The sequence below is a fragment of the Phalangium opilio genome, unplaced genomic scaffold (genome assembly GCF_054372755.1).
Source record: "Phalangium opilio isolate 3A_F unplaced genomic scaffold, DU_Popi_V2 ptg000209l_1, whole genome shotgun sequence".
Taxonomy (NCBI): Eukaryota; Metazoa; Arthropoda; class Arachnida; order Opiliones; family Phalangiidae; genus Phalangium; species Phalangium opilio.
Genome location: NW_028324217.1, coordinates 814,462 through 838,613, shown reverse-complemented (window position 1 = coordinate 838,613; position 24,152 = coordinate 814,462). Strand labels below are relative to the sequence as shown.

Sequence of the window (24,152 nt, the reverse complement as noted above, 5' to 3'; positions counted from 1 at the left end):
AATACCGTCCCCATGGCAACCGTAATTTGAATTTCGTTCTTTACTTTTATTGGCCCAAATCTAAACCAATCATGGAGCGATAAATAGCTAAGCCTAAAAAGTTGCGTTTTTGGCGCCGCCGCCGACTGGCTTCATCACGAACACGAAGAATTTGTTTATGTTCGCGAAAAAATCATAAAAATGTGCCTTAATTATGTAAAATTAAGTTATTTATTTTTAATTTCGTTATATTTTAGTTTAAATTTATCGGCGGAAGAAACGGGAATTAAAAAAAGTGTCGAGGAAGAAGAATACGGAGTTAAATATGCTAACGATTGCGAAGGTTTGTGTTGACAGTAGCCAAGGCTTAGCGTTGTTTACATAATGATTAACGAGTTGTTTACGTTATTTTCGTTACAGTTTGTAAATATTTCACGATTGAACTCGAAGATCGATTAAAAGAGACCGGTAAATCACACGATGTCATTGAAACCGGTTATTCTTTAGATGCCCAACCTAAAAAGAGGAAAAAATACACAACATCGTAAGTTTCATAATAATCTTACTTAGAGCTTTAATAATCCTTTTGGGCCTTAAAAATTCTGTTATTCCGTTATTTCTAATAGAGAATTGAGGTTATTAGAGTCATTAGAAGGAATATGCGATCGTTTATTAACCTATAACATTCATAAAGAACGTTCAGATAGTACTCGTTTTGCCAAGGGACAAAGTACAACTTTCAAAGTTCTCAATGATCTAGTGTAAGTTATGAACTTATGTTTTTTAAACAATTTAAATTTATTTTATACTTAAAATAATACACTTAATCCAGCGATAAAGGTGTTAAAGTTGAATTAGGAATTCCACACGAATTATGGGATAAACCCTCAGCGGAAGTCACAAACCTTAAGACAAAGGTAAATAAAATTAATAGGGTAATGGCAGCCCTATGCCTTCGACTGTATTAAGCTCTATGGGGAAATAACATGGGGTGCCATTAGTCTATAAACCTAATTTTTTAAATAACTATTTTTAATAATTAAATAAATTTGGTGTGTTGGTGTATTGGTTGTTGGTTTTGGTGTTGTATTCCCACTATTATGGCTTGCTTTTGCAATAACCCTCGAATATTATTGCATTTTGTCATTGTTTTATGGCTCTAATTGCGACAATCCTTTCCCAAATGACGTAAAACATTGAAAAACACGATACGATTTTCTAGTGCGAGTTATTGCTTGAAAAACACGAAAGTGATATCGAAGACTGGTATTTTAATTACCAAGAGAAAGTACCCCTTCAGAAATTTCTCTGCGTTGATAAAGCTCTTCGTAAAGGGGATACTGGTAAAGAAAAAAATTCAAAAAACCATCCATGGTTTTCTCTTTCTCTCGTTAAAAAAAACCCAATCCAGAAATCCTTGTTCTGAAATTAATAAAAAACCAAGAAAAACAACCTGCTAATAATTTTATAGGATGTTTGGATGAAACTTTACCAGCGGTAACGGAAGAGCCTGAAACACAAACTACAAAAGCAAAACCAACAACCAAACCAAAGAAAAAGAAAAGCAAAAAAGCAGCTGCCAAAAAAGATAATAGTGAACTATGAGACAATGAATTTAAAAATTCGTCATTAAATTCATTTTATATAATTCAAATATGACATTAAAAATATTAAATACATTTAATTTTAATTAAGTGTTTTTGAAAAAAACAAAATGTTGGGGAAAGACAATGGGTTTTATTTTTTAGACTAAAATAGGCCAATAAACTTAAGGTACTGTTCCCTATACCTTTATATCACTGCGAAAAATGTTTTTAGACAAAAATAGGCCATTTTCTCCATTTCTGTAGAAAAATAGGCCATTTTCTCCCATTTTTATAGAAAAATAGGCCAAATTCCTCCCGTTTCTATAGAAAAATAGGCCAAATTCCTCCCATTTCTATAGAAAAATAGGCCATTTTCCTCCCATTTCTATAGAAAAATAGGCCAAATTCTTCCCTTTCTATAGAAAAATAGGCCAAATTCTTCCCTTTCTATAGAAAAATGGGCCATTTTCCTCCCTTTCTATAGAAAAATAGGCCAAATTCCTCCCATTTCTATAGAAAAATAGGCCAAATTCCTCCCATTTCTATAGAAAAATAGGCCAAATTCCTCCCATTTCTATAGAAAAATAGGCCAAATTCCTCCCATTTCTATAGAAAAATAGGTAATATTAATAGAAATTAAAATAATTTGGGAATAAAAAGGGCCGTACGATATTTGGAATATTTGTTGTAGAGATGGCGCTGCAAACCGTGTCTAAAATACTCCAGACTAGGAGGGTTGATACCATTTACACCAGGAGTCTAGGCTACTTGGGGGACAAAGTGCATTTTCAAGTAGCCTGGTCTCTTGGTGTGTGTGTGTTTTACTTTTTATGGTATCAATACTGTGCTTCTAGTCTGAAAACTATGTTTTAGTTCACAACCTGTACAAAATGAAATGGTCCTCCAATATTAAATTATGGCCTTAGGAAGTTAGTTAGGACAAACATGATAACTTTAGACAAGTTCTCGGGATTAAATAGTTGCTAGCATTTCTAAGAAATGAATGAAAAACGAGTCGGGGGAATTTGAATGCATTTCCTGTTTGGTTAGACCATGGACAGATGGCTGTTATAAAAGTACAATTAGGCTTACCTGGAATTATAGTCTTCTAGACTACTATTAAACGGGTTATTCAACCCTTTTTCCTTTCTTCGTATTATTATTATAAATTATAAATTATATATTATATATTGTTAGCTAGTTTTGTTTTGGCTATTATTCATAGTTTCCAGACTAACAAGGAGGATTGATACCATTTACACACACTAGGAGACGAGGCTACTCCGTATACTGCACTTTTTAATGTCAAGTAGCCAGGCCTCCTGGTACCAGTTAATGGTATCAATACTCCTAGTCTGAAAACAACGTATTCGAGCCGCGAGACCCATAGAGTAATGGCACCCACTTGCCTTTGACTGTATTAAGCTCTATGGGTAGTTAACATGGAGTGCCACTACTTTATAGTCTACTACTACGAACTTTCTCGTGACGTCACGAGTCTCTTACATCGGTTTTTGGCGACCATATTGGAAGTCGTAAGCTCAGGTGTCAGGCCATACATTTTAAAGGGAGTATAAACCTACCTTGCACCATTGTTCTAATGAAGTCCAATTAAAATATAGGCCTATTATAAATAACACCAATTATTCCATGGACATTTTTTTGAACATTTATTAACATTATAATTAATATTTTGGGCTGTTTTATTTCTGAGGTGGTTTTTATATCTTTTACATCAAGTTTTAAACATCGTATACATAGCTCTAAAAATACCCTGCATTTATTTCTTCTCATATTGCGTTTATCATAAATTTCTTTAATCATATTTTTTTAATTAATTAATCTACTGGACTGGCTTAGGAAATTAATTAATTAACAATCTTAAACAACAACAAATTAGTAATTACATTAATTTCAAAGAAAAATAATAATTGACTAGACATTCTGAATTTTAATTTCAAAAAAAAAAATTCTAATTCTAATTCTAAAACAACACTAGAGGTTTTTTTTTTTAAATATTTTAAGTAATTAAGGTAAGTTATAATTTCTAAATTCTAATTTCAAGTTGAACTTACTTTTTAAAACACTTTTTAAAGTTCAAAGTCTTCTTGGATATCTTGGCCCCGTTTCTATGATATGACTTTTTTTTTTATTTGACAATTGTCAAATTTTAACTATTATTCCACTAATTAACATCTATAGACTAATTAATATTTCATTAATTGCGCAACATATTTTTTTCCGGGCAATTTTACACTAGTTTAAAATATATATTGTAGCGTACATTTTTCTCTGTAGACAATAACAAATTTACAATCATTAGCAAAAGTCTATAGATATATATAAACAAAAAGTACACTTTGTTGAAATTTGCTGGCACCGCGTAATACGAGAAGCCCCCCCCCCTTTATCCCGTAAAAGTGTCGACCCCCCTTTGAGTATGATTACCGACGGTGGTACGGGGAACAAGCCGCGTGAATAGGCTTATAAAGTAGCAGACGCTATCTCAAAGTAGCAGACGTTATCTCAAAGTAGCAGACGTTATCTCAAAGTAGCAGACGTTATCTCAAAGTAGCAGACGTTATCTCAAAGTAGCAGACGTTATCTCAAAGTAGCAGACGCTATCTCAAAGTAGCAGACGCTATCTCAAAGTAGCAGACGCTATCTCTAGTACCATAAATTAACGTTTGGATCGCCAGCATCGTGTACACCTTCTATAAACCTGTGACGTCAAGAAGCTCGTTAACTGATTGGTTAGCTCCTGTAGACCGTTGAGGGAAGGGCATAGTTTGCTTCTCAGTTAACATGTCGTCTATAGTTAACCAAACGCTAGGGAATTGTTAATGAAGTGCACTTTTCGTTTTTATACCTATATACTTTTGTTATTAGTAACTATAATTATTAATTCTGGTTAGTTTTGTAGCTTTATCAATGTACTGTACAATTCACAGGCTTTTTGTGACAACATTACGCGTTTGTTTACTATAAACTACTTCTAAAAAGCTAAGACTATATAGCTTTGGGTAATTGTTGATTGAGTCTCCGTTAACCAATCATATATTAATTCAGGCTTATTTTTAGAAACCTGGGAAATTTCCCGGTTCGTTTCTGATACCAATAATCGTAGATTAATTTGAGAAGTATGGCAACGATACAAATCCCCATTAAAATATTTAAAACGTCCAAGTAATTAATGGCCACTTCCGTTTGAGGACACAATTCCTGATTCTGTAGATTAGTGATGGATTTACCAATCAGGTTTGATTCCCCTAATTTGCACCGGACATTCTTAACGTCCGTCACTTGATCGTGATGACTGATCAACCAAGCTAGTTAGTTTTTGGTTTAAAAGATTGAAAGGTAGACAGAGAAAAACTAATTAGTCTAGAGGTTAATGAACATAATTACGTTATCATTATGACCTAGTAATTGAATTTATGTCGAAATTTCTTAAATACTGGTTTTTATTTAACCCCCTCGGGTTAATTTAATAAATAAGTAATTCAATTTTAATCTAAATTAATTAAGATTTTGAAAGACCCTTTTGGTCCGACCGACCGACCCACCAATGCAAATTACTAAATTAAGAGTAGCTTAAGGCGGGTGTAGATTTAATTTTATAAGTAGGAATGGAGAACAGAGTAATTAATATCTGGGCGCGCGCCTTCAAAATCCCGGACGGACCCCCTTCCACGGGACGGAGGGGGGGGGGTATGAAAGAATTCAGAGGCGGGAGGGTCATAGCGACAGAGGTAAAAAGGAATTACGTCATTATTTTTCGCGGTGTCCCCGCATCAGCAACGTCATCAAAACGTAGTTTAAAACTGAGCAGCCAATAAGATAATTGAAACTTTTCGTTACATTACGTGTTGGAGGGAGGGGCTTTATACTATACTGGGTGGGCTATGAGTCGGAATAACTGAAGTAAATACCAACCGTTCCGTTCTCCATTCCTACTTCTAAAATTAAATCTATCCCCGCTTAAGGCAAATCACGTTTCATTCATAAATTTATAAATAAAACGCAAACTTATGATAAAACTGGGGCAATAAACGTTTTAAGCCAAATTTAAAATATTTTAACGAACTAAATTTAAAGTAATGAATAATGATAATGATGATAAAAGAAAATTGCTTTTAATTACCTCTGAATCTGACTGTATTGCAATTGCACATCCATAGATTATCGGACAAATAAATCTCGGAGATATCGGGCATAAACTGATCCAGTAAATGAATCGGAACTTCCCTTAAACGATTGCGTTGCAATGACAGCATAAAGACGCGTTTCAACTTCCACTTTCCTTCCATGGACCCCAAGGAACGTATCGTGTTGCCGTTCAACAGCAAAATACCAACTTCCCGCCACCAAGGACTGTAATCGCTGGGAAATTCAATCGCCTCGATCAAATTATCCGACAAATCAACCTGGAAAAACAAGCAAGCAAACAAACAAACATTGGGTGAGTTAATTTTCCGTTTAGTGTGACGTCACCCCACGCTATTTGTCCATAAAACCAACCAAAGTGGTATCAAACATAGCCGCACACTGCTATAGCTAAGCCAGTCACGTTTTACCTACTCACTGACGTCACAACTGAAATAGAAGCCTTAGTGTGACGTCACCCACGCTATTTGTCCATAAAACCAACCAAAGTGGTATCAAACATGACCGCCCACTGCCATAGCTAAGCCCGTCACGTTTTACCTACTCACTGACGTCACAACTGAAATAGAAGTCTTAGTGTGACGTCACCCGTGCTATTTTCCCATAGTACCAAAGTGGTACCAAACACAGCCGTCCATTACCAAAGCTAAGCCCGTCACGTTTTACCTTGGCACTGACGTCACAACTGAAATAGAGCTATCTCAGAAGCCTTAGTGTGACGTCACCCACGCTATTTGTCCATAAAACCAACCAAAGTGGTATCAAACATGACCGCCCACTGCCTTAGCTAAGCCCGTCACGTTTTACTTAGGCGCTGACGTGGTACTTACTTTTAGAGTATAGTCAGGGATATCTTTGGGTATACGCGTCAAATTGCGACTTTTGCAGTCGACAACGGCGCCAATGCGTTCCCGATCGCTGATACAACCGCAAACTTTGCACGTTTCGCAGATATTAAAGCTGGTTTCAACCGCCATTAACTTCAACCACTTGGTCAGTGTTTTATCGGTCATGTTAGCGGGTCCCCCTTTGCACAGGATCGTATTAGCGTCAAACTTCCAGGAACTTGATTCCGAAGTTATTTCCAACTCCTTCGCGATATATTTTGAGTAAATCCAGTTGAAGTCTTCGTCGCAAACCCACGGGTTGCCTAAAAACCAAAATGGTAAAGCGAAACGTGCGTTGATGACCCAAGGTCAACCTTCAAAGGCCATCAACGATGTTAATTACCTAAGATAAGCAACTTGCGTAGCTGAGTATTATTTCGAAATAGTTCGTATTTTAAATGTGGTAGGTTATTATTGGTTAAGTCTATCCCGGCCAAGTGCGTCAACGCGACAAAGATATCGCTCTCGAAGTACCGAAGTTGGTTGGACGACAACTCCAACAGTCTCAAGTCTAACAACCCCTACAATTAGATGCAATTTAATCAGAATTAAACTGTTGCAACGCAATTTTAACCCAGGGGGTGGATGGGGGGTAATTACCTGAAACGATTGGGCGTTCAGAACGGTTAGTTCATTGCACGATAAATTGAGACGTTGCAGTTTTAAATTGTTGCGGAATACGTCACCATCAATATGAGTTAAGTGATTTTTTGATAAGTCTAATGTGTGAAGGTTTGGCATGTACACGAAGGAATCGTCTTCGAATTTGTATATCTGTCCATGGGGGGGGGGGGGTCAAGATACATACACTTTGTCAGGGTTTTGTCCTTTTGGTCACACCCTAAACGATACAACCCTTTCAGACGATACAACTTGAGTTGGGTCGTGTGAATTAACAGAAGTTGGATTGCAAGTTGAAGGACCATATTATAAATTGATCGCTGACTCAACTTTTTGACCCATCTAGTTGAGTCAAAATTTGCATCGTCTGAAAAGGCCTTGAGAATTCAAATCGAACCTTATTGTATGACAAATTAAGTTCAGTCATGTTGGATTCGGTTCCGAAGTAGTCGGCGACGACCGTGATGTTGTTACGCGATAAGTCCAAGAAATGCAAGTACCCCGCCAAGGTTTTTAAAGATTGGGGTTCCAATTCGTCCATGGAATTGCGCGATAAGTTAAGCAGTTTTATAAAACCGATATTGAACACGTGGTGTTTGTGCAACTTGTCCAAAACCATGTTCGTTATGTGTAGACTAGTAATTGATTTTGGTCTCTCCGAACCTTGCCCCAAAATCTTTGTTATTGTATTGTGACGTTCTTGTAGGGATTGAGTAATACTGTTTGCGTTAATGTAATTAATTTAACGAATTAATTACGTAAACTAATTATGACAGTTTGGTCTCCAATTAATTACTATCCCTCGACATAAACTCCAATGTATAATATCAGGGATAAATTTAATTTTAGAAGTAGGAATGTAGAACAGAGTAATATCTGGGCGCGCGTCAAAATCCCGGACGGACCCCCTTCCACGGGACGGGGGGGGGTATGAAAGAAGCTAGACGGGAGGGTCATAGCGACAGAGGTAAAAAGGAATTACGTCACTATTTTTCGCCGTCCCCGCATCAGCAACGTAATCAAAACGTATAGAGCTATTTCAGTGGGGGAAAAATTTCGTCTGCTACGAAAATTGGGCCTGCCTTTGAGTGTAGAGGGCGGCCATTTTGTGAGGGTTTCTCTATGGGCAAATAGCATTGGTGACGTAGCCATTACCCCCTCTGAAATAGCTCTATAGTTTAAAACTGAGTCAACCAATAAGATAATTTAAACTTTTCGTTACATTACGTGTTGGAGGAAGGGGCTTTATACTATACTGGGTGGTCTATGAGTCGGAATAACTGAAGTAAATACTAACCGTTCCGTTCTCCATTCCTACTCCTAAAATTAAATCTATCCCTGATAATATAGAGTAACGGCACCTCCCTCCATTAGACAACCGTATGTTCTATGGCTACTTAACATGGAGTGCCACTACTCCTTATCCGTTTTTAAAAAAATTTGCCCCAAAAACAAATCTTAATTTTTTAACCCTTGACCTACGTGAAATTAATAATTATCAATATTTATAAAAATTAAACGCATTTAACATAACTTTTTGATTTAAAACAAATTGAAAGAATTGATCCATTGACAACAGAAATTTAAAATTTGTGTTTTACTCTTCCTTTAACAATTTTGTTATAGCGTTAATTGTAATTATGAAACAAATTATAACATTAATTTTAATTAAATTAATTAATTAATGAACTTACCCCGAAAATTCCGAGTCAGTAAGACCCTGGCACTTCATTTCAATAGTAGTATCAACGATAAAACACTGACACGTTGATGGAGGGTTTTTTAAGTGATTTTGGCACGAATTCACAACCGGATCCCATAAAGCCGACGTTAAAACTATCATCATTAAATTCACAACGCACAATAATAATCCCCTAGCCATTTTCTTTAATCACAATTAAACCTTGTATTTATTTCAATCAACAATTTAAACAATGTTGTAGCGGAGTTTTAACAGCTTTGTAGTTTCAGCATTATTTTCACAACACATCTTGTAGAGTCGCGTTTAATTTACCAACGAACCTTTAATTAAAATGCAGTTAATTAATTACTAAACACATTTTTACCCACGCGTTTATGTAACTCTCTCTCTAACTAAAACAATGTTGCATTCGTTAATCTGAACGTAAACATGCAGCTGAGCTCGTAAAATGTTTATTAAACTCTACCCAGGCAGGTTTTTTTTCTGTCTATCTCTCTCTCAAACGGTTAACAAATTGTGAAAATCGTGTCAAAACTAAACATTCTTATTCGTAGCACATGTTTTAATATGGAGCAGGTGGTGTTACGTTAGCCAAAGCACCAAAGCACCGTTACTTCTTATAATTATCAACAGACAACCTCCGCGATTTAATGTTAATAACCTGACGTTAATTGAGGTTATATTCCATTCGATAATAGATTTATTTCTCGCATAAACGTAATACACTGCAATTTGTAACGCGATTAAACTCCCAAGAACCAGCTAAGCTAGCATTTTTCTCCGCTAATGTTTTACTAAGAAAAGTAGAATAAAGATTAGCCTGAAGCAATTAGAGTTAGAACCCAGTTCTTTATCCTTCCCCCCTTATTTTTTAATGATAATTAATTGCTAGGGTTAAACTTACAAGTTTGTTTATTTGTTTGTTACTGTGGTTGGTGACGATGTTTGTTTCTACGACCATTTCTTCCAACTGTCAGACGCAAAGGCGTGTAAACTATACAGGTGCTATCATGGTTTTCCGATCAAAAAAATACCTTGAAAACATTCCTTATACGAAACAAACGAATATCGACGTCACTAAGTTACTTTTCAAACGAAACTACTTAAAAATTTATACCAGTTTTTCTACAGCAGAACATTCTCTATCTTATCTCTAACAGCTGGCGAAATGCCAAGTCAATAAAATTCCTAAATCGAACGTCCTTCCATCGAACACGTGATAATATTTATATAAAAGTTGCGTTTTCGTCATTTTCTCTTTGCTAGATGGCGCTATTTCGTTATTTGGCGCCTTTTCTCACGCTTCACACTCTCCGAGCACGTGCTAGCGATGTTTCCCGCCCTTATTTGAATAATTCGAACACGTGATAATATTTATAGAGCTATTTCAGTGGGGGAAAAATTTCGTCTGCTACGAAAATTGGGCCTGCCTTTGGCGGACCAGGGCGGCCATTTTGTGCAGATTTTCTCTATGGGCAAATAGCATTGGTGACGTAGCCATTACCCCCTCTGAAATAGCTCTATATAAAAGTTGCGTTTTCATTATTTTGTTTTTGATAGATGGCGCTCTTTCGTTATTTAGCGCCTTTTCTCACGCCTCACACCCATTGAGTTCAGAATATATATCTTTCTAGAGTTCTATTTGGATATCGGGTTTTCGCGCTCGCGCGACCATCGTTTTTGAAATTAGGGGACGGACGGACAACTTTATCATTAGGTGGTGGCGCCATCTATTTCACTTAAAAACACATATTTGTTACTATGGCGTCTGCTATAATTTCTTAATATAGTAAGGAAATGTTTAGAAACCGCTATGATTCGAGTAAAAACAGAGAAGGAACTGCATTAACCGATAGTATATGTATTTTTGAGCTTTCGTGATAGTCAACTTGACAAAAATGATCACCGCAAATGTCTTTTTTTGGAGTCCATTCAATTTCATTAATAGCCTGACACCATTGTTTAGGTAATTACGAATTTTTTGTAGGGAATCTTAATCGTACAGTTCAAAAAGGGTTGAACTATCTAAATATTTATTAATTTTCTATACGTATATACTTATGTCACAAAACATTTTTATTCCTACCAGTGTTGACACACTTTCCTACTGAGCATTTTCGACCCATTTTAAAATTTAATACATTTTCACATTATGTGTTACTTTAATAACTAATAACATATAATTCCCAAGTAAAAACACGCATTTAATAAGAAATTGATCAATATTCTATTTATTAAATATCAAATTTTATTCATTAGGCTCCACTTACTGTTTTTCAATTACCTAACTTTCATATTTTGCGCTTTACTTCTTCCTAAGCCTAATTTTCAAACTCGAGCTGCGGCGATTTAGCGGGGCGCTTTCCCGCAAAATCGTGGGAAATTCTTTTAAGCTTCCCACGTAAGGCGATAGATGGCGCTAACGCCTAATGATAAAGTAATGAAATTCGACGAATCGAGTCCGCGAGGAGGAAATTCAACAAAAACTCTAGAAATACATATATTCTGAACTCATTGCTCACACCAGGCTGGGAAATAAGGATATTTTTTAAACTAGTCCTTTGGACCAGTGACCCCCTAGTGTCTGAAATCATTTACTGGTCTCCGGACTGGTCCCAGCCTTTGCTCTCCAATAGATTTGCAATTAATAAACTGGTCCCGAGGACCAGTAACCCCCACTTCTTGAATTAAAAAACTAGTCCAAGCAATTAATAAACTGGTTTTGGACCAGAGGAAGTGTGCTATTTCCCAGCCTGCCTCACACTCTCCGAGCACGTGCTAACGATTTTTCCCGCCCTTATTTGAATATAGGTTCACGAGGTGATCCATAGAAGGCGCCACTGTGTGTGATTGGTTGCAACTTTTTGCTGTCTGTCTGCTAAGTGCTAAGCCTAATTCAACATCGGATTTGGAATAGATCGGCGGAGGTATTTGAATTTTGTTTAGATGCCGGGTTGATGTGTTTATTAATCGGTTTTAATCGTATAATTAATTAGTTTAATTGATGATAATTATAGAAATGGGGAAAAATAAAGGGCCCGAGACTTTTACTCGAATGAATTATTTATATCAAGTAAGTTATATTTGGGTTATTGTAACGTCGTATTTTTTGATAAATGCATGTTGTTAAGCCTAATTTTTGGTTTAGGCGGGTCAACAGTTATTGAAACAAAATCCGAGCGCCAAAAAATTGGCGGCATTTTACATGAAATCAATGAAAACTATTTCAACACGAACACAATCAAAAATGTAAGCTTACATTAATTAAAATTAAAGTTTAAACTAAGTTATATCAATATTGTTAAAGGAATCCCAGCATTAAACGTAATATTTGTAAGAAATGCAATGTCCCGCTTATACATGGTGTTACTTCGTCATTTAGACTCAAAAGTAAGTGTACTAATTAGACTTATTTAGCATTAAATTAATCTAAAATCGTAATTAAATGTAATGTAATGTAATTAGAACGCAGATCCAAGCATTTAAGTGTTAGATGCACAAATTGTGATAAAGTTAAAAGGTATTTAATGAAAGGTTACGTTAACCCTAACCCTAAGCCTAATTCTGATGATAAAGACAATAACGCGTCACGCGATGACGATGACGGGAACAACCAATCGGAGGTCGCGAAAATGGAAGAAAATTAAATAAAATAAACAGCAGGTATGAAACATTTTGTTTTTATTTTATTGCCACTTAATTAATTCAAGTTGAAATATTATGATCAAAATTTTGCTGAGTCATTCTCGTAAGACTCAACATATTGCTTTAAAAATTAAGCAATTATATTTATTAATATTGTACAAAAATACAAATACAAATTCAAAGTCCAGGTTTATTTTTTAATATCAAACTTTAATCTTTAATCTAAAATCAATTTTAATTAGCTATACTTTTAATTACAATTGAATTAAATTGAACTAACAAAATAATGTAAAATCAACTGATAAAAACTTAAAGCTTAATTAACACTTCCCCCCATTTTTAATTATAATTAAATTAAATTTAATTTAATAACCATCAATCATAGAACCATTTCGGATATGAATTTTTGAGCTCCATAATTTCATATGTAAATTTTTAATTTTAATTTAAAAATGGGGGGGGGGGGGGAAATTTTGAATAATAATTTGTACCTATAATTAATTTAAATTAATTTAAACTAATGCGCAAGTTGAATCTTTGCGTCTTTGAGATTCGTTGTCTATTTCTTCTTCCTGTTGTTGTTGCTGCGTTTCTTTTTGAGTGTCCATCTTTTCTTCTTGTGAATTTTCGTCATTTTCGAATTTCTTCTCGAGTCCCCCGTTTGTCGCGTCCTCTATAACCTTATTGTCAATTTGGGCTGAAAGAAATAATTATAATTAAATTAATGCATTAATTAATTAATTAAATGCGTCAGTTCAGGTAACATAACATTATACCATTATTATTATTATTATAAAATAATTGGCATTTAACTAGTCTTAAAATCGAGGACTACTGCGCATGACGCCACTACTTTAGTGTCGTCTGCTAAAAGGAACCTCTTAACCCTACGCGATTGGCTGAATTCTCATAGGCTGAGAGAGGTCAGGGGTTAGAGGTTTTCGGCCATTTTTTTAATTATAAAGGTATTATCGGTTATGTTACCTGAATTTCTCCTTTAAATTAAATTGGATTGGGGGTCTTGGGGTCAATGGCGTTGTTACCTTGAGGGACAAATTTAAGGGACTCTGAGAATATTCAAAATCTTGATTTTCCGTCGGGACCGTCTCCCACAAATTCGTGTCCCAATCCATTGCCGCATTTGCCACATGACACTTTAAGGGCATTTCGGTTTTCGTAATGGGCCCCCACCTCGGCTCTTTTCGAGACGCTGTTCTTGTGTAAGGTTTCCGTGAAGGCGGGCCAAGGCGAATTGTGCTCGAATTTGGTGCGACTCGAGAATAAGTCGTTCTCGCATTTGACACAAACGTATTTTCCTAAAACATGATTTTAATATTACGTCACTGAAATTATTTCTACCGCGTATTTTTTTAGAATTTTTAGGTTTTGGGTAAAAAAATAGGCCTAAAAAATAGACCTAAATCCAAGGGGCATTTTTTTAAAAAGTATTTTATCGTATCCATACTCCATAGGGATTTGTAGGCACAAAAATAGGCCTAAAAATAGACCTAAATCCAAGGGGCATTTTTTTAAAAAGTATTTTATCGTATCCATACTCCATAGGGATTTGTAGGCACAAAAATAGGCCTAAAAATAGACCTAAATCCAAGGGGCATTTTTTTAAAAAGTATTTTATCATATCCATAGGGATTTGTAGGCACAAAAATAGGCCTAAAAATAGACCTAAATCCAAGGGGCATTTTTTTAAAAAGTATTTTATCGTATCCATACTCCATAGGGATTTGTAGACACAAAAATAGGCCTAAAAAATTTACCTAAATTCGAGGGGCATTTTTAAAAAATATATTTTATCCTCTCACTAGTGATTGACCCCTCGCACATAAGGTAAGTACATTTTTAATCTATATTGTAGGTCAAAAAATAGGCCAAAATTAGACGTAAATTAATTCTTACACGTAACATAATCTTACAAATAAATAAATCAATTCAATTTATAAAATAATTCTTTAAATTAATAAATACAGAAACAAGTCGAAATAGACCAAAAAATAGGGCAAAATATAGGCCAAATTTAGACGTAAATTAATTCTTACGTAACATAATCTATAAAATAATAATCCTTTAAATTAATAAATACAGAAACAAATCGAAATAGGCCAAAATAGACTATAAATTGATTGCAATACCGCAATTACATAACAACCTTGTCTTAACTAAAATAACTAGATCGCCAATAATAATAAAAATTAAAAGTAGGCCAAAATAGGCATAAATCGAACTTACCCGATTTAAAACAATTCCTGTACTTCTCACCACCTGTCCACATGCAATACATGTTTGGTACTTGTATTTGTGTCTTCTGTTGTCCGCTGTTTCAGCGCGGACCGACCACGATCTATCTATCCAGTCACGCTAGTTAAGTAAGTGTTTTTCTAACGAGTATTTCCCTTTTGGTCTATTGAGGATCCCATCCCCTCCTCTCTAAAACAATAGACTCTTCCTCTCCTTGATTTGACGTCAGTCAGGTTGTACTACAGACTCTACAGTAGCTTTAAAGGTTCCTAACCAACCTTCTCCCGCTCTAGGGAGTCTAGCCTAGCGTCTCTCCCTCAGCTCTCAATCTAGAACTAAAGGGGCTGTAACTGTGCCAAGGGTAGCGCGGCGTGACATTTTTTTAGGCCAGGAATAGCGCTATTACCCGAGGGGGTAGACACTTAAGCACTAAGGTGTACAATATGACTTGAACTCAATGTACTGTCAAAGCTGAACTCTGAGTTCCGATTCCGAAGGATTTGAACTCAATGTACTGTCAAAGCTGAACTCCGGTGTACACAGAGATCCAGAGCGTCTACCCCCTCGCTATTACCCAACCCAACCCAACCCTACCCTACCTCCTCTCACTAGTTAAGACTGAGAGGTATTTACGTAATGCGTATTGAGCTGTTTTTATTTTCGTCGACTCATGTGACAGTTATCAAATTTTGTGACACTGTTCAAATTGTTATTAGGTAAAATTGCAATTGCGTACTGCAATTTTTATGACATTTGTTTAATGACGTTTGGTTAAAATTTATCAGCAATTGTTGACAGTATTTAGCTCCCTCTTTTAGGCTTATTATCAATTTCTTCTCTTAATATCCTTCTGACGTCTTTATAGGCCTATTACGTAATAACGCGACTAATAATAACAATAACAATACTTTGGTGATTAAACATTTCTCTACATAAACATTTTACAAAGATTCCGAAGATTTCCCTCTAAATTAGAGTAATTTCAGTATTAATTCCCATTTTAATCATGATACTGACTGATAAGTGTTATAATTAACACCCTTCTGACATTTTAAACGCGAACCAAACCAAAACATTTCCCGCCAAATAGAGTAGTGGCAGTAGCCTGTATTTAAGCTAAATAATTGATAACACGCATTGCCTATATGCCAATACAGAAATAACGCACACAAAAGTACTTACGAAAAACCTTGGTTTTTATTATGACATTAGGAACTTACAAAAATTTGACATTAAGTTTACCATTTAATACTTATTAATACGAAGTTAATTATGAAATGTGAAAAAAACACACAAGTTAAAAATATCTTCGTGATAACTTTGAAGTATTTGCGAAAAAGGAAGGGCCCATCCCCATTTTACTTGCCGTCGTCCACATGGATATAGTTCATCCATGGCTTCTTCTCTTCATAAACAGCAGCGACGCTCGGGCTAATGTGGATGGGGACAACGCGTTCGTTGGGTTGCGGGGCTTCGATGGCCTTCTTGGGGGCTTCCACAATTAGAAAGCCTTCTTTTGTCAAAGTTGTGTGGACGCTTTCGGGCAAGACGTTGTCGGGCAACTTGTAGCGTCGTGTGAATCCGCGCGCAACGAATCCGTGCTCGTCACGTTGTTCTTCGTGTTTACAGTGAATGGCGACGTGGTTGTCCACGGTTTTGACCGAAATCTCCTCCGGTTTAAAGTGACTGACGTCCAAAATGATTTTGAATATCTTGTCGTCGCTCTTAATTTCGGAGGTACCAGCGTGACGCGCCATATGGTGGTGGCGTGGACGCGCGTAGTAGTTTTGTAACAACGATGGTTTGGTGAAATCGTCGTCCAAGAGACCCATTCCAAAAAATTGGTCCGTGAGGCGACTTGGGAACTCGTGGAAATGCCCGTAATTCGGCCAGGGGTGGTAGTTTGGAATTACACTTCTTGCGAACGCCATTATCTTGGTAATTGTAATTGACTACGGACGTTAAGTTGAGATATTTCAAGGTTGTAAATAGTACTTTAGAATTTTGAGGCTTAAGTTTAGCTCCGATCTCTTCTCTTCGCGAATTTGTGGGGAAATGGGGCCCTACTCCTAGACGAGCTTTTATATTGGATAGGGATTTGGCGCCAATGTTCCACGCGCTTCTAGCATTTGTTTCTAGAAACTTCTCGAGGCTTCTCTCGCGGAAGGCTCTCTCATTGGTTGGTTTTTGCGGCGTTTTACACGATCAATATTTTGCACAAATTAAATGGGGGACATCTATAAAATTCTTCAAAACCCATCATGATGTTGAATGCCCAATATTTAGAAGAAAAAAAAACATAAATCTTTATTGATTAAATTAAACATTATTTATTGATGTTGAGTCCTTAAACCGGGTACAATTTTATTGCGCAGAATAAGCGTCGAATACACAGACTTTAATGTTATTCGAATGCGAAATATGGTTCAATTGTTTGAATAACATTTTGAGCAATAAAAAACTCACTCAATATATATGTTCAGTTTTTTAAGCAAATATTGTCCTAAATTTACCGCAAATGATTAAAAAATATTGTGGTATAATTTTTCACAAATGTTTATTTTACGCTTTGTAACTTAAACAACGGGCCCCACGCTTTTTGCGCAAACTATAGAGCTATTTCAGAGGGGGTAATGGCTACGTCACCAATGCTATTTGCCCATAGAGAAAATCTGCACAAAATGGCCGCCCTGGTCCGCCAAAGGCAGGCCCAATTTTCGTAGCAGACGAAATTTTTCCCCCACTGAAATAGCTCTATTGATCCTGTGGGGCCCCTTTACAGTGACTCAGTGAGATAGACGACGGACTGCGTTCTGATTGGCTGCCTTATGTTTTGAATTTTCTTTCTGGTAGTTTCGAGTGGTTTCTAGGGGGGTTTTTGTTGACTGGACTCCGAGTCCCAGGTTTTGAGTCGACCGTGACCGTGACCCTGCTAGAAAATTATTTTCTCCTTTTCAATGGTATAGAGTGTTGGCGAGGGGACATTTACTCCGCGTACGAGTGTTACTGTACTGTATTAATATTTAAGCGTTACTCATGGGTGATTATCCCCACGGTTTCAGGCCAAAGTTTAACTAGTTTTTCAAGCCCTTTTCTTGGAAGAATTCTTTTGTAGGCCTACTTTAGATGTTATCCCGGGGTGTGTCGGGTCTATTTTTAGAAATTGACAAGCATTTCTTTGGCGTCCTTACTTTATCGCGATTTTTGGGGAATTCTGACTCAGTTTGATTTAAATAATTTACGTTTTTGTTTTTTGTTTTTTGTTTTTTGAAGTAGGCCTAAATTGACCTAAAATTTTATTCAACACGCTTCCCGGGAAGTTCATATTGCAGTTAGAATTAATATTATTTCCAAAGAAAAATATTTATTATTTATTTCACATTTTCTCCGCTATTTCTCAAGGCTAAGTTTGTTTTTATTTTTATTTTTGATTAAAGTTCAATTAGTTTATCATTTCTCTGATACGTTGGTTTTAGTAAAGGTTTTTGGTCTAATAGGCCTAAAAATATCTCTTAAATTAATCGAAATTAAAACCATAGGCTTAAACTAAAATTTAAAATAATTGAAATTTTCAATCAATGAAAAGAACCAGTTTTTTAATTTCTTTTTTTTTAATTCACCTAAAAATCAATTATATCATATAGAGTAATTTCGATTGAGAGGGGGAGTGAACTGTGTATCCCCTACGTTAGGGGCAACTTTGTACTAGAGAATACTATTTGCCCCCGGAAGGGAAGGGGAGGGGGGATATCACTAAGGTAAGAGATAGAGGGTTATGACGTTGACGTATATGGGAAGGAAATTACTCTATATAATCATTTCCAACCATAAATGCCTAATTGGCCAAAAAATTACGGGTTAGGTGGGGGCCAAAAACTAAATACAGAGTTCAACCAAATAAATGTGATGAAACAACAAAACAAAAAAGATTAGAAACACTGAAAACAACACGCCAAATAGAGTAGTGCAGGGTTCATACGAACATGGAAAACAGGGAAAACGTGGAAATATCAGGGAAATTGGTGTAGAGGAAAAAAAAATCAGGGAAATATCAGGGAAAATTAATTTTTTTCCCAAAAGAATCAGGGAAATTAAAGTGAAACAAATACACTTCAGTGGGACCCATAATCTAATTTGGTGCACGAAAAAAATCGATGTTAGTTGTCTCAGTGGAGAGAAATATATTTCTTCTGTGTATGGAATTCTGTATTTTGGTCCTGTCTATTATAACCTAACAAAGAATGGTAAACATATGGTTGTAGGTATAGTCTGGTTACCCTATTTGAAATTATAACACTCCTCCAAATGTTAAAAATGCACCTGGAAATTTATAAGAAGTACTCTGGAAAACCTGGAAATATCAGGGAAATTGGCTTTGGAAATTTCGTATGAACCCTGTAGTGGCCAATGAGATAGATAGAGTTCCAATTCAAATCGGCTTACCGCGATACACATTTTTTTTATCAAGCAAGTTTATCAAAACATGACAGCGCCACCTGTGAGCCTCTAGCGGAACTAATTACAACTTTTACTCGCTTATTTTCAATCAGAAACATCGTTATGATTTTTATTTCATCTATTTATTAGATTAAAAAGGACTAGAGTTTTTATTATTTAACTCGCTCATTTTATTTAACACGTTTAAAAAACTATTTTGACAGCAGACGGTAATAAAAATGTTCTTCAAGTGACTAATAGGCGGCGCCACCCGTATTTGATAAAGATTCATGCTCGACAAAAAGTGTATCGCGAATCGTCGATCTCGAGATCCCACGTTGTGACTCTAGGTTTATATATATATTCTATCTCATTGGTAGTGGCAGTAGCCTGTATTTAAGCTAAATAATTGATAACACGCATTGCCTATACGCTAATACAAAAATAACACAAAAGTACTTAAGAAAAACTTCTGGCTTTATTATTACATTAGGAACTTACAAAATTTGGCATTAAACTTACCATTTAATACTTATTTTAACAAGAAGTTAATTATGAAAAAAAAACAAAACTTAAAAATAGAAAAATATCTCCATGATAACTTTTAAGTACTTGCGAAAAACAAGCGTCCATCCCCAACCACTTTTACTTGGTGTCCTCGACCGCGTGCTTCTTCTCTTCATGGACAGCAGCGGCGCTTGGGCTCATGTTGATGGGAACAACGCGTTCGTTTGGTTTCGGGGCTTCGATGGCCTTCTTGGGGGCTTCCACCATTAGGAACCCTTCGTTGGTCAAAGTAGAGGCGACGGTTTCGGGCAAGACGTTGTCGGGCAACATATAGCGTCGCGTGAATTCACGCGAAATGAATCCGTGCTCGTCGCGTTGTTCTTCGTGTTTGCCGTGAATAACGACGCTGTTGTCCACGGTTTTGACCGAAATCTCCTCCGGTTTGAAGTGACTGACGTCCAAAGTGATTTGGAATTTCTTGTCGTCGCTCTTGATTTCGGAGGTACCAGCGTGACGCGCCAAATGGTGGCGACGTGGACGCGCGTAGTAGTTTTGTAGCAACGATGGTCTGGCCAAATCCTCGTCCAAGAGACTCATTCCAAAAAATTGGTCCGAGAGGCGACTCGGGACGTCATGGAAATCCCGGAAACCAGACCAGGGGTTGAAGCTTGGAATTAAACTTCTGGTGAACGCCATTGTCTTCTTAGTAATTAGCTAGCGACGTTGAGCAGTTGAGGTATTTGAAGGTTGTAAAAGTACTTTAGAATTTAAGAGGCTTAAGTTGTAAGTAACTTTGTCTCCGATCCGATCTCTATGCGAAATTTTCTGGATTCTGGAAATGGCGGGCCCTAGACTAGCTTTTATATTGAATAGGGATTTGGCGCGAAAGTTCCACGTGTTTCTAGAAAGATCTCGCGGCTTCTCTAGCGGAAGGTTCTCTCATTGGTTGGTTTATAGTGAGATAGACGACGGATTGCGTTCTGATTGGCTGCGCGATATTTTTGAATTCTCTTTCTTTCTGGTAGATTCTAGTCGCTTCTAGAGAAAGTGTTTTGTTGACTGGACTCCCAGGAATTAATTTTCTATTGACATATCTGATGATCACGAGGTTTTGAGTTGAACTTGACCTTTCTAGAAAATTCCTTTCTCCTTTTCAAATGGGTTGTTTTGGTTTAGAATTTAGGCGAGGGGATACGCGCTTAGTGTACAATTGTAACTGTACAGTATTAATATTTAAGTGTATTAAGTAGGCGTTACTTATGGGTGATTAGCCCCACGGTTTTAGGTTAAAGTTTAACTAGTTTTTCTTGGAACTTGGAAGAACTCTTTCTTTATTGTTAGTCATTGCAGGTGTTGGTACTTTGTAGGCCTATTTTAGATGGTATCGCGGGCGGGGTGTGTCAAGGGTTATTTTTAGAATGTGACAAGTATTCTTTGGCGTCTTTATTGCGATTTTTGGGGAATTCTGACTCAGTTTGATTCATTAGATTGAAATATTTTTGATATATTTCAATGGAAGTAGGCCTAAATAGACCTAAAATAATATTCAACAAGCTTAAAGTTCATATTGCAATTAAAATTAATATTATTTCAAACGAAAAATAATTGTTTATTTTAAATTTTCAAGGTCAAATTTGTTTTTATTTTATCTTTTGATTAAAGTTTAATTAATTTTCTGGGACGTTTTAGTAAACCTTTCTTGTCCCAGTCAGATGTGTCTAATAGGCCTAAAAACACGTCTTAAATTAATCGAAATTAAAACAATTAATAGGCTTAAACTAAAACTATATATTGAATAATAGTTAATACCCTTCTAATATTTTGAGCGCGAACCAAACCAATTTAAACCAAAAAAATTCCCGCCAAATAAGAGTATTGGCAGTAGCCTGTATTTAAGCTAAATAATTGATAACACGCATTGCCTATACGCTAATAAAGAAATAACACAGAAGTACTTAAGAAAACTTTTGGTTTTATTTATTATGACATTAGGAACTTACAAAAAATTTGGCATTAAGTTTACCATTTAATAATTATTAAATACGAAGTTAATTGTGATTTATGAAAATAGCAAACGACTTAAAAATAGAAAAATATAAAATAACTTCCTGATAACTTTTAAGTACTTGCGAATAAAAAAAAGCGCCCATCCCCATTTTACTTGGCGTCGTCCACATGGATTTAGTCAATCCATGGCGGCCGCTTCTTCACTTCATGGACAGCAGCGACGCTCGGGCTCATGATGATGGGAACAACGCGTTCGTTGGGTTTCGGGGCTTCGTCGATGGCCTTCTTGGGGGCTTCCACCACTAGGTACCCTTCTTTTGTCAAAGTTGTGTGGACGCTTTCGGGCAAGACGTCGTCGGGCAACATGTAGCGTCGCGTGAATTCACGCGAAATGAATCCGTGCTCGTCACGTGTTTCTTCGTGTTCGCCGTGAATGACGACGTGGTTGTCCACGGTTTTGACCGAAATCTCCTCCGGTTTGAAGTGACTGACGTCCAAGGTGATTTTGAATTTCTTGTCGTCGCTCTTGATTTCGGAGCCAGCGTGGTGGTGGTGGTGGTGGTGGCGCGGACGCGCGTAGTAGTTTTGTAACAAGGATGGTTTGGCCAAATCGTCGTCCAAGAGACCCATTCCAATAAATTGGTTCGTGAGGCGACTCGGGGAGTCAGGGAAATGCCAGTAACTCGACCAGGGGTAGCTTGGAATTAAACTTGTGTTAAGCGCCATGATCTTGGTAATTGTAATTGACTACGGACGTTGAGTTAAGGTATTTCAAGGTTGTAATAGTACTTTAGAATTTAGAGGCTCGTAGTAGTAACTTTAGCTCCGATCTCTTTGCGAAATTGTGGGGAAATGGGGCCCTAGACAGACGAGCTTTTACATTGGATAGGGCGCGAAAGTTCCACGTTTTTCTAGAAAGATCTTGAGGCTTCTCTCGCGGAAGGCTCTCTCATTGGTTGATTTTTGCGGCCTTTACACGATCAATATTTTGCACAAATTAAATGGGGGACTTCTATAAAATTATTCGTGATATAAATTGCCTAAAATCAAAATCCATCATGATGTTGAATGCCCAATATTTAGAAGAAAAAAAAACCATAAATCTTTATTGGACAAATATATTGATTAAATTCCACATTATTTATTCAATTATTTTGAATATATTTTTGTCACAATAAAGAAGTTGATGTTGAGTCCTTAAACCGGGTACAATTTTATTGCGCAGAATAAGCGTCGAATACACAGACTTTAATGTTATTCGAATGCGAAATATGGTTCAATTGTTTGAATAACATTTTGAGCAATAAAAATCAGTTTTAAAAGCAAATATTGTCCTAAATTTACCGCAAATGATTAAAAAATATTGTGGTATAATTTTTGAGCTTTTCATAAATGTTTATTTTACGCTTTGTAACTAAAACAACGGGCCCCACGCTTTTTGCGCAAACTATAGGGAGAGGGCGTTTGTCAGGGAGGGAAAGAACATGCGACGTCATTTTATACCTCTACTTAGGGGAGCGTTTGTAGGCGCGAAACTGAAATTTCCCCGTTAGGGGGAAGGAATCGAGGTAAGAGATATAAGCCTATGACGTGGCAAGAATGGGTTTGCCCTCTCCCTATTGAGCCTGTGGGGCCCCCTTTACAGTGACTCAGACGACGCGACGGATTGCGTTCTGATTGGCTGCCTTATGTTTGAATTTTCTTTCTGGTAGTTACCATAGTTTCCAGTGGCTTCTAGGGAGGGAGGTTTTTGTTGACTGGACTCCGAGTCCCAGGTTGTGAGTTGACCGTGACCCTGCTAGAAAATTCTTTTCTCCTTTTCAAATGGGGGACGGGTAGGTTTAGAGTGTTGGCGAGGGGACATTTACTCCGCGTACGAGTGTTACTGTACTGTATTAATATTTAAGCGCAATATGTAGGCGTTACTCATGGGTGATTAGCCCCACGGTTTTAGGCCAAAGTTTAACTAGTTTTTCAAGCCCATTTCTTGGAAGAATTCTTTTGTTAGTCATTTGTAGGCCTACTTTAGATGTTATCCCGGGGTGTGTTGGGTCTATTTTTAGAAATTGACAAGCGTTTCTTTGGCGTCCTTACTTTATCGCGATTTTTCGGGAATTCTGACTCAGTTTGATGTAAATAATTTACGATTTTGTTTTTTTTGAAGTAGGCCTAAATTGACCTTAAATTTTATTCAACACGCGGGAAGTTCATATTGCAGTTAGAATTAATATTATTTCCAAAGAAAAATATTTATTATTTATTTCATATTTTCTCCGCTATTTCTCAAGGCTAAGTTTGTTTTTATTTTTGATTAAAGTTCAATTAGTTTATCATTTGTCCGCTACGTTTTAGTAAAGGTTT

At 36.5% G+C, this 24,152-nt stretch overlaps 5 protein-coding genes and 2 pseudogenes across 7 annotated transcripts; 2 read left to right on the top strand and 5 right to left on the bottom strand.

The window, feature by feature from the left end:
* The first annotated feature begins 12 nt into the window (after nt 1–12).
* Nucleotides 13–1,669, top strand: CNPYb (FGF signaling regulator protein canopy b). The gene is made up of 7 exons (XM_089853958.1): nt 13–21; nt 88–322; nt 400–523; nt 606–740; nt 812–896; nt 1,202–1,322; nt 1,451–1,669. The coding sequence occupies exons 1-7, from the start codon at nt 13–15 to the stop codon at nt 1,582–1,584; spliced, it is 843 nt and encodes a 280-aa protein (XP_089710084.1). The 3' UTR covers nt 1,585–1,669.
* Nucleotides 1,670–3,208: 1,539 nt separating this feature from the next.
* On the bottom strand, nt 3,209–10,160 carry LOC149618149 (uncharacterized). The gene is made up of 8 exons (XM_089855521.1): nt 9,847–10,160; nt 8,935–9,262; nt 7,638–7,959; nt 7,220–7,393; nt 6,963–7,140; nt 6,563–6,882; nt 5,710–5,992; nt 3,209–4,894 (listed from the first exon to the last, which is right to left on the bottom strand). The coding sequence occupies exons 2-8, from the start codon at nt 9,120–9,122 to the stop codon at nt 4,626–4,628; spliced, it is 1,734 nt and encodes a 577-aa protein (XP_089711647.1). The 5' UTR covers nt 9,123–9,262; nt 9,847–10,160; the 3' UTR covers nt 3,209–4,625.
* On the top strand, nt 5,892–12,613 carry Rpp21 (ribonuclease P protein subunit Rpp21). 3 transcript variants are annotated; one of them, XM_089855532.1, is made up of 6 exons: nt 5,892–6,027; nt 11,754–11,869; nt 11,960–12,015; nt 12,091–12,191; nt 12,250–12,332; nt 12,408–12,613. In XM_089855532.1, the coding sequence occupies exons 3-6, from the start codon at nt 11,962–11,964 to the stop codon at nt 12,587–12,589; spliced, it is 420 nt and encodes a 139-aa protein (XP_089711658.1). In that variant the 5' UTR covers nt 5,892–6,027; nt 11,754–11,869; nt 11,960–11,961; the 3' UTR covers nt 12,590–12,613. The 3 variants fall into 3 exon arrangements, with proteins under 3 accessions (XP_089711658.1, XP_089711656.1, XP_089711657.1); XM_089855530.1 differs by having other exon boundaries at nt 11,754–12,015; XM_089855531.1 differs by lacking the exon at nt 5,892–6,027 and having other exon boundaries at nt 11,459–12,015.
* LOC149618147 (methionine-R-sulfoxide reductase B1-A-like) lies at nt 12,607–15,389 on the bottom strand. Its single transcript, XM_089855527.1, has 3 exons — nt 14,832–15,389; nt 13,631–13,903; nt 12,607–13,284 (listed from the first exon to the last, which is right to left on the bottom strand). Exons 1-3 carry the CDS (start codon nt 14,881–14,883, stop codon nt 13,100–13,102), a joined length of 510 nt encoding a protein of 169 aa, XP_089711653.1. The 5' UTR covers nt 14,884–15,389; the 3' UTR covers nt 12,607–13,099.
* A 626-nt stretch (nt 15,390–16,015) lies between these two features.
* Nucleotides 16,016–16,952, bottom strand: LOC149618146 (alpha-crystallin A chain pseudogene; annotated as a pseudogene).
* A 2,781-nt stretch (nt 16,953–19,733) lies between these two features.
* Nucleotides 19,734–20,748, bottom strand: LOC149618145 (alpha-crystallin A chain-like). The gene has a single exon (XM_089855526.1). It carries the CDS (start codon nt 20,478–20,480, stop codon nt 19,923–19,925), a length of 558 nt encoding a protein of 185 aa, XP_089711652.1. The 5' UTR covers nt 20,481–20,748; the 3' UTR covers nt 19,734–19,922.
* Nucleotides 20,749–21,736: 988 nt separating this feature from the next.
* On the bottom strand, nt 21,737–22,704 carry LOC149618144 (alpha-crystallin A chain pseudogene; annotated as a pseudogene).
* Between the last annotated feature and the right edge of the window lie 1,448 nt (nt 22,705–24,152).